Genomic DNA, 12,955 nt, shown 5'->3' with positions numbered 1-12,955 from the left:
ACATCTTAAGGAAAAACCCAAACAAATTTTTGGGCCAACCCAATATATATATATACATTTTTTGCGGTACGCGGGCCTCTCACTGCTGTGGCCTCTCCCGTTGCGGAGCACAGGCTCCAGACGCGCAGGCTCAGCGGCCATGGCTCAAGGGCCCAGCCGCTCCGCAGCATGTGGGATCCTCCCGGACCGGGGCACGAACCCATGTCCCCTGCATCGGCAGGCGGACTCTCAACTACTGCGCCAACAGGGAAGCCCAACCCAATATTTTTTGGAAAAGCTAGTCTTTCAGCAAAGATAGTTTGAAAAGCCCTGCTCTACATCCCTTTCTCTCCTTTGGAGGAGGTCATTCTCTCCTGTTGATGCCCCAGGATTTTCTCAAATCCTCACCTTGGCCAACGTAGCTCTGTGGAAGAAACCTGTCTTCCTTCTACTCCTTGTCCCTATCTGTGACAAGGGCCCCACTCTTTTCTTCAGCATCTCCTGGATATCCTACTCTTCCTCTGGTTGTTCATCCTGTCCAAGCTCTTCTGATACATTCTTAGCTCTGCCCTGTGTTCTAGATGTCTCTACTTGCCATTTTTCACCCATTTGTTCACTCAACTAATAAGCTTATTGAGTGCCAAGCATGGCAGGCACTGCACTAGGTGCCAGGGATACAGGACTCAGAGGATTCACGCCCTCTGGAGCTTCCTTCTAGTGATGGAGTCAGATGAATCAATGAGGAAACTGGTGATGAGGGCTTTGAAAGAAACAAACAAGAGACTGAGATGAACAATGCTGGGGGGTGAGGGCCACTTGTGTCAAGTCAAGGGAAGGACTCTGGAAGGAAATAACACTAAAATCAAACTGTGAAGCATGAGAAGGGACTGGGAGGAGCTACAGAGAGAAGGGGGAGAGCATCCCCAAGAGAGGGAGCAGCGTATACGAAAAGGCTCTGAGCATGATATCCATGTAGAACAAAAGAAGGCTGGTGAGAACCGGGTGGGCAGGTGGGCAGGGTCAGGCCACACAAGGCCTTGTCAGGCCATAATGAGGATTTTGTTGATTATGCAATTAGAATTCTTTGAGGTGTCTTAAACTGTAAGTGTGTGACTAGACTGTAAGAAGTTAAGATGGATGCAAGGAGACCAATTAGGAGGATCTGGTGAGACAGTGAGTGACTGGGACAGGGTAATGGCAGGGATGATGGAGAACAAGGGTAAGCTTAAAGATATGTTTTGGAAAAACAACTAAAAGACTGTCCAGATAGAATGAATGAGGGTGGTGAGGGAAAGGGACCTGGAGGCTGCCTCCCAGTTTTCTACCTTGAGTATCTGGTGATGGCGGCACCATTCACTGAGACGGGAAGGCCTTTACAGGGCCTCATGAACTGGTATGCCCTGCATGAATGCCAGTCGTTCTTCCGCCTCTGGTAGAAGTGCAGGCATGGGCTGACCCATCGTGGTCCTACCTTCCTATAGATTTTTGCAGATACTTCTAGCGCTCAATTCTTCCAAGCTTTGCCTACCGACATCCATCTGGTTGCAGTAACAAACATCCCAAGATCTTAGTGGCTTAACTCAATAAAGTCTTACTTCTTGCTCAGAGTACTTGTCTACTGAGGGTCACGGTGCAGGGGGTGGGGGGGTTGCTCATCAGAGTCACTGGGCCCGAGCTGATGGAGCAGCCACCATCTTGCACTTTGCCAGCACTCTGGAGGGTCTTTCCATTAAATGCTCATTTGCCAGAACTAGTCCTATGACCATATCCAGCCACAGGGTTCCAAGGAGAATCCTACTATGTGCTGGAGGAGGACAGGACCAGAAAGGTCAGACAAACAGAACTTGCACAGGTCCCATCTTCTCATCCAATGTCTTCAGTCTATTTTATCCATTAGTGCTATCATATTGACTAAATTTAATAATAATAATAAGTTATGGTTTATTAGGTACCAATTATGTTTCAGATTCTATATTTGGTAAAAATCACATATCATCTCATTTAAGTCTCATAACAGCCCTGTGAGGTTGGCTTTATCATGCCCTTTTTGCATATGAGGAAAGTAAGGTATAAGGATAGTTATATTAATAAGTGACATAGCTGTGACTGGAACCCTCCTCACATTTTCCTTATAAAAGACCACTTTACATTTGAACACAGAAAACTATAATTTCCATTCTCTCAGAGGTAGCTCTCTAAACTTTAATATCACCCTAATTTGGGAAGAAAGAAGTAGGGACCTCATAAAAATTAATCGAGACACCACACGAAAGCTAAAATGACTGACTCTAGCCTTCGGTACATTTGTTTAATTTTCATGTCAGTCCCTATTTTGTGAGGAAACTGCAGGTATATGATAAAAGAAGATGCTGGGGCTCTGAACCTAAAACAAGTCCTGTGGGTTCTACCCGCACAGTATCTCTCAGATTCATCAGCTCCCCTGCATCCCCATCTCCACTGCTACCACCTCAGCGCAGGCTAACGTTCCCGCTCACATGGATTTGAAACCAGCCTCCTAGTGGTCTCAATGGCGTAACTGTACTTCTCGCATCTCCTCCAATCCATTTGCCCCACTGAAGCCAGAGCCATTGTTTCATTATATCAAAATGCAAGTTGGTTTCCGAGACTCCCCTTCTTGAAAATGTCAAATGGCTTCCTATCATTGCCTTTAGAATCAGGTTCCTCAGCCTGGTTCCAAAGCCCTGCATGACCTGGCCTCAGCCTTGTCTTTGCTCCTCTCTCCCTCCTCCCACTCCTGTCCCCATCTCATCTTGTTGGCTCACTCTTAGTGATCCTCAGATTCAACGTCTCTTACACAGGGAGCCCTCTCTTCCTGGACTAGGTTATTGCCCTTTCTCCTGTTTTACCTTCATAGCACCTTACTTTGCTTCCTGGTACTTATCACACTTGGTCTGCATTTATGGTTTTTTGTGCTTAATGCCTGCGATTCCCCTGGCACCCCGTCACCCCAACCCTGGCCACCCACCCGTCTTCCATCCCCATCCACTCCAAGCCCCATGAACACTGGGACCTTGTCTATTTTGTTCACTCTTGCTACTCCAACAGAGAGCACAGCACTGGCACACAGCAGGAATTCAACAGATAATTACTGATTAATGCATGAAGGGAGCCATGCCCCTGAGGAAGTCTGATGTCCTGCAACAGTGATAACAGTGGCTAACTCTCTGATCACATATACCAACCCACGTACTTTTTAAAGTCATTTTATATAAACAAACTCACTGATCTTCACAATAAACCCATGAGATAGGCTCTAGTAGCATCTCCATTTCACAGAGGAGGCACAGAGAGGATAGGGGACATACCCAGGGTCACATAGTCAAGGTCAGAGCCAGCACCTGAACCAGGGGCAGTCCATGCTATTGGACTATTGCTCTACTGCTCTTCTTAAAACAAAAGGTTTTTTCCTCTCTCCATCTAGGGAAAAAATGAACATGTGGAATATTCTCAGTGCTTTTTTTTTGATAGACAAGCTCAGTTTTAAGGGACTAAATGATTTTTAAAAGTAACTGTATATTGTTAAATTCTACCTGGTATAACAAACTCAGGAAGAACAGGCATACCTATCCCAGTGTAATCCCACCCAGCCCTTTTTACTCTGCTTGTAAACATCTTTAAGGTTAGAAGTCACCACTTATCCTCTGCTTAAATAATTCCTTGCTCTTGGGGAGGCTGGGGGTGGGGATGGGGGGCAAGGACGCTAAGAACAAGGGTGAATGGAGCCATGAAAATTCCCAAAGCCGCCCGGTCTACATTGCAGCGCAAAGCCAGAGCGAGAAAATAGTGCACCTACGCTGCCTGTTTTATAACTCTGGATTTTTCAAGGAGATATTCAGAGATTCTTGCCCCCATCACAGCTCCAGTTGGTGTAAACATCATTTCCAGATATTTTCCAAAACGGCTGGAATTGTCATTGATGGCAGTGCATGCATTTCCAAAGGCTTCCACCAGAGAGTTGACTTGCAGAATTTTCTCTCTCAAGGTCTGATTATTTGCCTGTGCCAAACAAGAACAGTCAGGAGGAGCCTCCAGAAACATTACTTCAATAGAGCTGCCACGCAAGGTCCACCCACACCACCCAGCCCACAGATTTCACATCTATCCTCTGGGGGAAGAACTCCATTTGGGGAAATTAGCATCAATCACCAGCATTGTTTTCTCCGATGAGCATTTCCCCAGATGTATAAGCATCAGATGAGGCTAGATTAGGTCATTAGGTTTTACAACCAACTACACTTCTCTTAAAATTCTTGACAGATAAAATGCCTGAAGAGCTTAGAAAGAATTTTTTTTTTTGGTGGTACACGGGCCTCTCACTGTTGTGGCCTCTCCCGTTGCGGAGCACAGGCTCCGGACGCACAGCCTCCGCGGCCATGGCTCACAGGCCCAGCCGCTCTGCGGCATGTGGGATCTTCCCGGACGGGGGCACGAACCTGTGTCCCCTGCATTGGCAGGCGGACCCCCGACCACTGCACCACCAGGGAAGCCCAGAAAGAATTTTAAATAGAGAGATACCATCACTTTTCTCAGTTATTCACCATAATATTCAATAAACCTCATCTGTAAAAAATACTCTTAACTTTGTTCTTAGTCTCCTAATACACTAATTCTGAGTATAAGCAACTGCTAGGGTATCTTTAAAGCTAACCCTTTGATGTCCATTTCCCCACGCCGAGAATTTCCATCTCCCTCGACTTTTGTTCAGAGAGCTCTATTTCCGACCCTTTAATCACCTTAGTGGCGCTCCCTGCTCCTGCTCCAAATGTTTAACCACTTTTACTACTTAATGGCTGAATGTTTGTATTACATTGAAAACATGAAAAATTAATTGCCAATAATCTAGTAAATTGGTGCTGGCATTATTTTCTTCACTATGTGAAAGGTAAAGGACATGCTGACATCTTAAGAGACCTAGCGATCAGGAGGTGAACATAACAAAGATGGAATGTTTCTATGTAACTCCTAATAAAATCCAGTATTTCCATTATTTAGAAAATACACAGTCCTCTAACCACGATACAGAAAGCAGGTCGTCAATACCTTTCCCAAGAAAGTCAAATGCTGAACTATCAGGTGGGCGCTTTCCGTCTTCCCAGAGCCACTTTCTCCACTGATGACAATGCACTAACAGAGAAAATGAAGTGTTGGTGAAGAATTCAAAGCACAGTAGACACCCTGTGTGTTCAGCTATGGTTTTCATATAACATCTACCACTGTATACCTTAAATCTTCACTGAGCAATATATCTTAGGAATCTTTCCATTTCAGCACACCGAGAGCTTCCTCAACCTTTTCAGTAGTTTGTCACTCCCTTACACAGATGTACCATAGTCTATTTAACCCATCCCATGTTGATGGATACTTGAGATTTTCCCAATGTCATTACAAACAATACTGCAATGAATAACCTGATACGTAGGTCATTATATTTATATGTAGGTTCATTTGTAGAACAAATTCCCAGAAATGGGGTTGTTGGACCAAAAGGTAAACACATTTATAAGTTTGATAGATAATACCAAATTGCTTTCCTAAGGACTGTATCAGTATATGAAAGTGTCTGTTCTCCTGCACCCTCACCAAATGGCTATGTTGGATTTTTGCCAGTCTGATAGGCAAAACATTATACCTCGGTACAGTTTTAATTTGTACTTCTTTTATTATGAGTGAGATTGGGCATCCTTTCATAAGTTTAAGGTCATTCATATTTTCCTTTTTTTGTGACCAGTCCATATTTTGCCTTTTTTTAAATATATATTATTGGTCTTTTACCATTTGTTTCTAGGAGCTCTTTATGTGTATATAAAGGAGATTAGTGGGTGTGGTATAATAAAAAAACATATATTTGGTCTTTGTCTCTGGTTCCTGGCACTGAGCTCCTAAAACCCTTGGAATGTCCTGAATGATGAGAGCATCCTTTGTTATTCATAAACAAGTCCCTTTCAACCAACCCTAACTGCTCACCAAGTGGTTCAAGGTGGAGCCCAAGACAGCTTCAGGATGGGGGCTGGTTACTAAAAGGACCAAACACATGATTTAGAGGGTGGGAAATTTCACCCCCGCCACCCCAACTTCTGGGGAGGAGAGAAGGGCCAGAGATTGACTGAGTCATAAAAACTCTTGAACAAGATTCTGAGAGCTTCCGGTGTGAATACATCGCAGGCCTGGGAGGATAACGCGTGGAAGCTTTACACCACTTTCCTCCCTGTATCTTGTCCTATGCATCTCTTCCATTTGTCTGCTCCTGAGTTGTAACCTTTATAAAAACCCAGTAAACCTAAGTAAAGTGTTTTCCTGAGTTCTGTGAGTCGTTCTAGTGAATTATCAAACCTGTGGGGGGCTGTGGGAATCCCTGAATTTGCAGTCAGCCAGGAGGAAGTGTAGGTAGCCTGGGTACCCCATTCACAGCTGGTGTCTGAAGTAGGGGCAGTCTGGGGACTGAGCCCTGAACCTGTGAGGTCTGTGCTAAATATGGATAGTTCATATCAGAATTGAATGGAACTGAATTGTTAGACAGCCAGTTGGTGTCAGGGAATTGGAGAACTGGCTGGTGTTGGTAAAGACACACATTTAGTGTCAGAGAAAAAGATAACAGTGGAATAACTTTTTAACTTGAGAAACACATATATCGCTCTTCATTTCCTTCCTTTCTATGAATTCTACGGACATTCCACAAGTCTCTGGGAAAGGTAAGAATGTGGAGAAGCCAAGTTTCTAACACATAGTGAATCCAGGTACTCCATTTCGTAACTGGCACTATTATAATTTCAATCAGCTCCTCAGCAAATCCAAAGCTGGGACTTCACAGGTCTCAGGAAATATACACATTGTGCTGCTCTCATAAAATTTCCCACCACATTAGATTGTTTCTATTTCAAACAGAATAAAGACAGAAGGGAAAACACACATATTGAAAGTAAAGGAAGGGCCAAAGGTTGGATATGCCACCACTGTGAATCAGAGGTCCAGAAAGTTAAAACGTATGGGTGAGCTTTGTGTTTAACTAGCACTGAGTTTAAGATTTGTTCAGTCTTTACCCAATTCATCACAATTTCTCAGCAGCTAAACAGTGTGGTGCAGAAGCACTATCAACCTGTGTGCAGTATTTCATACAAAAAGGACTGGACCATGAAATTTCTGAGACCTTCACTGGAAAGAACTTCATGTCCGTCATTCTCCATCCCATTTTTATGACAGTCATTGCCACGTCATCAGGTTTGTGTTAGCTCTATGTTCTTATATTCATATTAGGATTATCCTTATTATACTTTCCCAGGGGAAGTGAGTGCCCTTGATAAGGACGTTTCACATTCCTTGAAAAGGGTTTTCACGTTTTCCTGCTACTCTGGCTTTATCACTGTTCCTGTTCCCCTGAGCTACTACTTTACTGCCTATTTCCTTGAGTCAGCACCAGCAACCAGAATGGAAAGTTTTTAGGGAGACTTAAGAGCTGCAGAGGAGGACAGAACACATCCTACTGTGGGACTCGGTGGGGAAGGGCAGTAAGTTCTTACCTGGTCTTTGTTGAAAGTAACCATGCATTGGTAAGCAGCATCTGCTGATGCAAATATGTGGGGGGGATTTGAGGCACGTTTCACTCCATGATAAAGTCTGGAAAACTGAAAAACGTTAACTTAAAGAACTCTTCTAACGTCCCAGTACCTTTTTGCCCACAAAACCAAGGCTTCGTCACTTATTAGGAGAATTGTGGCATCGGGGAGGCTGTAGAGCTGAGGCTCTGGAGTCTATAGAGCTGACTTCAAATCCCAATTCTTCACTTACTGGCTTCCTAAGCTTGTGGAAGGGCATTAACTTCACTATGCTAAGTGTCCTCATCTGCCAAATAGGCTTAATAATATTACCTGTCACACAGGTTCGTGAGAGATAAACAAGGTAACCCAGTGCCTGGTATATGGTAAGCACTAAATAAATGTTAGCTGTTTTGTTACATATTAACTTAAAAAGTTACCCCCAAAATGTAACAATTCCATCTGTGTTGCATTATTATCTTCAGTTTGGGGTATGTACACCCCTAGGATGACATAGTTTTATTCTCATTTTTTCTCCCTTTTCACTTTCCCTTGAGATTTCACAGTTCCTATTAAGGAGCACCATGCTCATAAAGGATGCCTTACCTGTGGAGAGTATATGTTTAGATTCTGGAAGGGGTTTAAGGCAATTAAGATGTCTCCAACATATGTATAAATCAGTAGGTCCACATAACGCTTCTGCAACTGATGAATAATTGTATCCTAAGAAGAGGATAAATAGTTCTGAGAGTAAACACTATTTCCAGTCAAGGGAGTGATCTTAAAAATAACAACAAATGTATTCTCACGAGAATATTTTTCTCTAAAACATTAAAATAGTCCATTTAAGTCATACCCTATTGATTAGGATCCTAATCATTAGGACCCTAATGATCCTAAATGCAGATATTTGCCTTGAAAAAAGAAAAAATTAGGAATATGCTAAAAGAGTTTGGCCCACTTAGGACTTGCTAAGAGACTCTGACATATGCAACAAAGATTTTGTCTGTTATTATGAAAAACATGTCTCACCCAACCAAAATGTTCTATTTAGAAATTGATTTAATAGGTCATTACTATTAATAAAGTACAGACAAATTGTAACTTCATTTCTCAAAGCATTACACTTAAAATTTATGTGGTGGGAATGCAGAATTGAACACTTTTATATCACATTTTAGTGATTCATGCATTGCAGTTAAGGGTCCCCAGAGTTAGAATCAGCAGAAGCAGCTCCAGTGCAATTAACAGCTCTATTAAACATGCATATTTTAAATGGGGATTATCACAGTTTCCAAATTTAGAATTCAAGCTGTATTAGCTTCACTATTTCCCTAAATGAAGCTCCTCTTTATGAAGAGCAAACAACTATCTTAATTTAAGGGTTAAGTTGCACTTTTCTATAAACAGAAAATAATTTCAGCTGATCTAATACATCATTTAAGCCTACAATATAAAGGCCTTTACGGGAAAAATTCAAATCCTTTTCTCGTCATCATTCAGGACATTTGGGGGACTATAAATGCACACAACACCGGATCACAGTCACAGCAACCAAATGTTCCTGAGCTTCACCCCAAGGCTATACAAACAATTAAAGTTTCAAGTGACCTTAGGAGAATATGATCTACAACAGAAAGGTCACACCACTCATGTGAAACAAATGTCATTGGTGAAAATTGTCTATTAAATATTTAGTACCTCATCCAGAACCTCGAGATTGACCAAATCATCCTCAAGGCAGTATTTTTCAGCATCTTCCACATGGTAGGGTCTTCTGGTATGCATCCTTTCATGCCTAGAAAATATAGCAAAAAGTAGGCAACAAGAACAACTCAGCCACAGTCTTACCACACAACGTGTTCAGAGACTTCAGAGAAGGGACAGGAAGAGTGAGTCCAGTCCAGGTCCCCAGCTCTCTCCCCATCACTTCAGGGCCCCCCGGGAGGAAGGGGAGCTCCAGAGCTCAAGCCTTCCGCTGCCATGAGGAGCACAGCCAAGTGGGCCCATCTAACACTTATATCTGCTTTTCTTACGTGCCAACCACAGCACTTCCTTGCATTGTTTTCTGTTCAGTGTCAGGCATGTAATTCTCACTAGGGTACTTCCCTTGAGGTCCCCTCCTGCTGTCCACCAGCACCACCCCACACTTCTTGAGAAATTTTTGAAACTACAGAAAACTTCAGAGAATAATATAGCAGATACCAACGAATCGATAAATGCTTACATTTTATCTTGTTTATTTTAAATCCCTTTGGGACCCATGTTCCATCCCACTCCCCTTTCCTGAGTGACCACTATTTCGTGGGTATCCTTCCAATTTAAAAATATTGGTCATACACATATATGTCCCCATAATACACAGATTTGGTATGTTAAATTATAAAAATGATATCATACTGGTGGTTTCATTTTGCAAATTTACTTTTTTTCCATTCAACATCATGATTCCCCACCCCCTCCTTCTCCCATCTCTCTCTCTCTTTCCATATATATATATATATATATATATATATATATATATATATGGACCTGTGATGATATTGGGCATAAAAGGTGACAGGGATAGACACACAGACATACATACATAGAGATAAAGACAGGGAACAAGGGAGAGAGAGAGAGAATGAGAGTGAGTGAGCAAGTGACTGTCACTTTAATCATTGGGTAATATTACATCATATAAATATGTACCAATTTCTTTATTGGTCTTGATCAACATTTAGGCTGATTCCAACTTTTTGCTACCAAAAACAAAGCAGCACTCAAGTATCTTTATGTGCATCTCCTTGTGTACATATGTGAGATTTTCTCTTGGGAGTGTACTCACCAGGCATTAAAAAAACTTCCTGCCTATTAAATTAAGTTACTTCCTAATCCCTATTATTGATAGATTTGAAGAAGGAGTATTTTAAGCATGGTATTAGTCATCTCCAGTGCTAGAACCAATTTTGCTGCTAATTCATACAAAAGTCCAAAGTAGATGAAACTTAATTTTACTTAATAAAGTCAAATTTATAACCTAAGCATTTAAAAATTATTATTAGAACAGTTTATTCATCTGTATTCTAACATATTAGTGATATCAAAGAAAAATCATATCTGTTTGAAAAACAGCTTTTCTTAAAAACTCAGAGCTGCTTCTATCTAGCCACTTTGCCAAATAAAACAGCAGGAGGGTACACATTTCTGGCCAAATCCTCTTCACATAAAACCCAAGCATTTTTTTCCTTTGAAGTTCACCATAAAACAAAATATTGCAACATATTTTTAATAAATTAAATTCTCATCGTATTAAATTCAGCTAGTTTATCTCCTTCCTAAATTTATATCTTGCAATCGTATGAAATAGTCTATGTTAGAGTTTATTTCAAGCATCTTTTGACAAAGAAAGTCAGGGATTTTTAAAAAATCCACAGCTCTGGTTCGGGTCAAGATGAAGCAAGCACTCTCCATTCTGTCTCTCCACTGAATGCAACTAAATACCTTGGAGAGAATGCATGGTACTCTGAGAAGTATATGGTAACAGGCTGACCGGGGGAATCAGAATTCAAAATATCACTGAGTCAAAGGTGAGTTTCCTGAGATTTTTTTTTTTTCTTCCAGTAACTCCTGACCGGGACTTGAAGTCAGCCTGAACTGCATATAGGGATGTCAAGTTGCACGCTGGATGACATTTTTACAGCCAACTAAAAGTGGAAGCATTGACAAACCTCACTTGCAATATCACAAATAAACTCTAGTAGAAAGTTGTGACTATAACTGTGAACATGTACAATGCAATACCACCAGGATCGAAACTGTTATCTTCTGAACCCTGAAGAGCTTATCTGTATATCTATCTCACAGATTTAACCTCCAGGAATCATGCAGATGCTGTCTGCAAATCTGAGCTTGCAAGGTATTTCCACTCTGATACAGACCACTTCATTTTCTCACTCAGGGAAAAAAATATGTATTCCAGCCCTATCTCAGTATTCCCCAGCTAGTGTTCTTCTGAAACTGCTACCTGCTTCATTTTCCTGCTTTGGCTATAGTGTTTGGAGAGAATGAAGAGAAAAAAATTATTTATTCCAATTTTTATCTTTTTAAATTTACATTATCCTAGAGTACATATATTTATTAAAAGTGCTACATTGTTTTATATTTGTCTATTTTTAGTTGAAATTAATCGAAAGAAATTTGGTTTAAAATTTTTTTACAGTTTTCTTGAGTTAAATAATTTGTTGTCACCAGTAACCATCAACTTAAATTTCCTTTAAATTCACAGGCTCCACCTAGTGCCTTACTTGAGAATAGCATCTATTATCAATTCTTGCTGAAGAATTCCTTGTTTAATGTGAAAATTACAGATTTCCAACTAAAAACTTCGGATTGAGTATTCCAAAGCTTAGAGGAGTGGAGAGATAGGTAAATGGTTGGATAAATCAAAAGGCATTCTATTAAATTAAGAGTATATAGTAAGGTATTATAGTTTTGATGATTTAGAAGATATTTTCAAATCCCAACAAAGTCTATACTGCTTTTTGCTAGATTTTCTATTTGTTTTCATGAAGCCCTAAGTATGTTGTCTGCCAAGCCTGGTTTCCCAGACAAATGGAGTTTTGGGGTTAAAGCTTAGAGAGGATGAGACTCAAAGCCCTGGCTTAGGCTGGTTCTTGGAGTTTGGGTTTGGTGTGGTGTGGGGCAGGTAGTGGTGAGAAGGGTTGACCTAAGGATTCAGGGATCAGGAAAAGGGAAAACTGGTGTCTGAGTCCCCAGTTCAAGTAAGGTGGGAATGAGGGCAATTCTGAAACATCAGGTCTAAGGCAATGGGTGGAGAATAAGAACTGGATCTTAAGAGTCGGTGAGACAGAGCCAGAGGTGGAGACTGGGAGCTCCCCTAAAACAACAGTGGGCACAGATGAGATAGAGGATGGGGGATTTGGGGGATGTCTTAGGTCCAGCCCATGAGGGGGGAAAAAAGCTGTAGAAGGTACCAGGTTTGTTCAGACACTGGGGGAATAAAGTCCTAAAGTGCTGTTGGCTTCACTATAATCTAATCTCTATACCTGCATTATGGTTAAAACCATTTCTGGGAGTTCTCTTTGATATCTCATCACTGGGCCTGCAGACTTCTTTGTTTGAGCTACTGGCCCTATGAATAATATACAGATAAGCTCTTCAGGGTTCAGAAGATAACAGTTTTGATCCTGGTATTCAGAAGATAACAGTTTCGATCCAAAAGTGATTCCTTAATCCCTTAGCCTGTTCCTGTTTGTCAACTTTGCCTGTGGAAGCAGTTAACATCCACATAGGTAGGTCCACACAGGGCTGCAGGAGCTTCACGTAGGTATGGCAGGAGGCATTCTTCCCTTCATGCCCAACTATGTTGAAGAACAAAGCATAGAAGGAAGGCCTCTAAATTATAATTCAAGGGTAGGAAG

The 12,955-nt window shown here is 41.5% G+C and overlaps 1 protein-coding gene across 1 annotated transcript in view; it reads right to left on the bottom strand.

The window, feature by feature from the left end:
• Positions 1-12,955, bottom strand: part of MYO3B (myosin IIIB) — a 408,816-nt gene that overhangs the window by 206,807 nt on the left and 189,054 nt on the right. Inside the window, exons 12-16 of the mRNA XM_065880146.1 lie at positions 9,231-9,327; positions 8,136-8,252; positions 7,515-7,619; positions 5,041-5,124; positions 3,794-3,996 (exon numbers count right to left, since the gene is read on the bottom strand). Coding sequence (XP_065736218.1) covers positions 3,794-3,996; positions 5,041-5,124; positions 7,515-7,619; positions 8,136-8,252; positions 9,231-9,327 — 606 coding nt within the window. The remainder of the gene's footprint in view (positions 1-3,793; positions 3,997-5,040; positions 5,125-7,514; positions 7,620-8,135; positions 8,253-9,230; positions 9,328-12,955) is intronic.

This window comes from Phocoena phocoena, chromosome 7, assembly GCF_963924675.1.
Source record: "Phocoena phocoena chromosome 7, mPhoPho1.1, whole genome shotgun sequence".
Classification (NCBI taxonomy): Eukaryota; Metazoa; Chordata; class Mammalia; order Artiodactyla; family Phocoenidae; genus Phocoena; species Phocoena phocoena.
The sequence above is the reverse complement of the archived record's forward strand: the minus strand, read 5'-3'. Positions and strand labels throughout refer to the sequence as shown.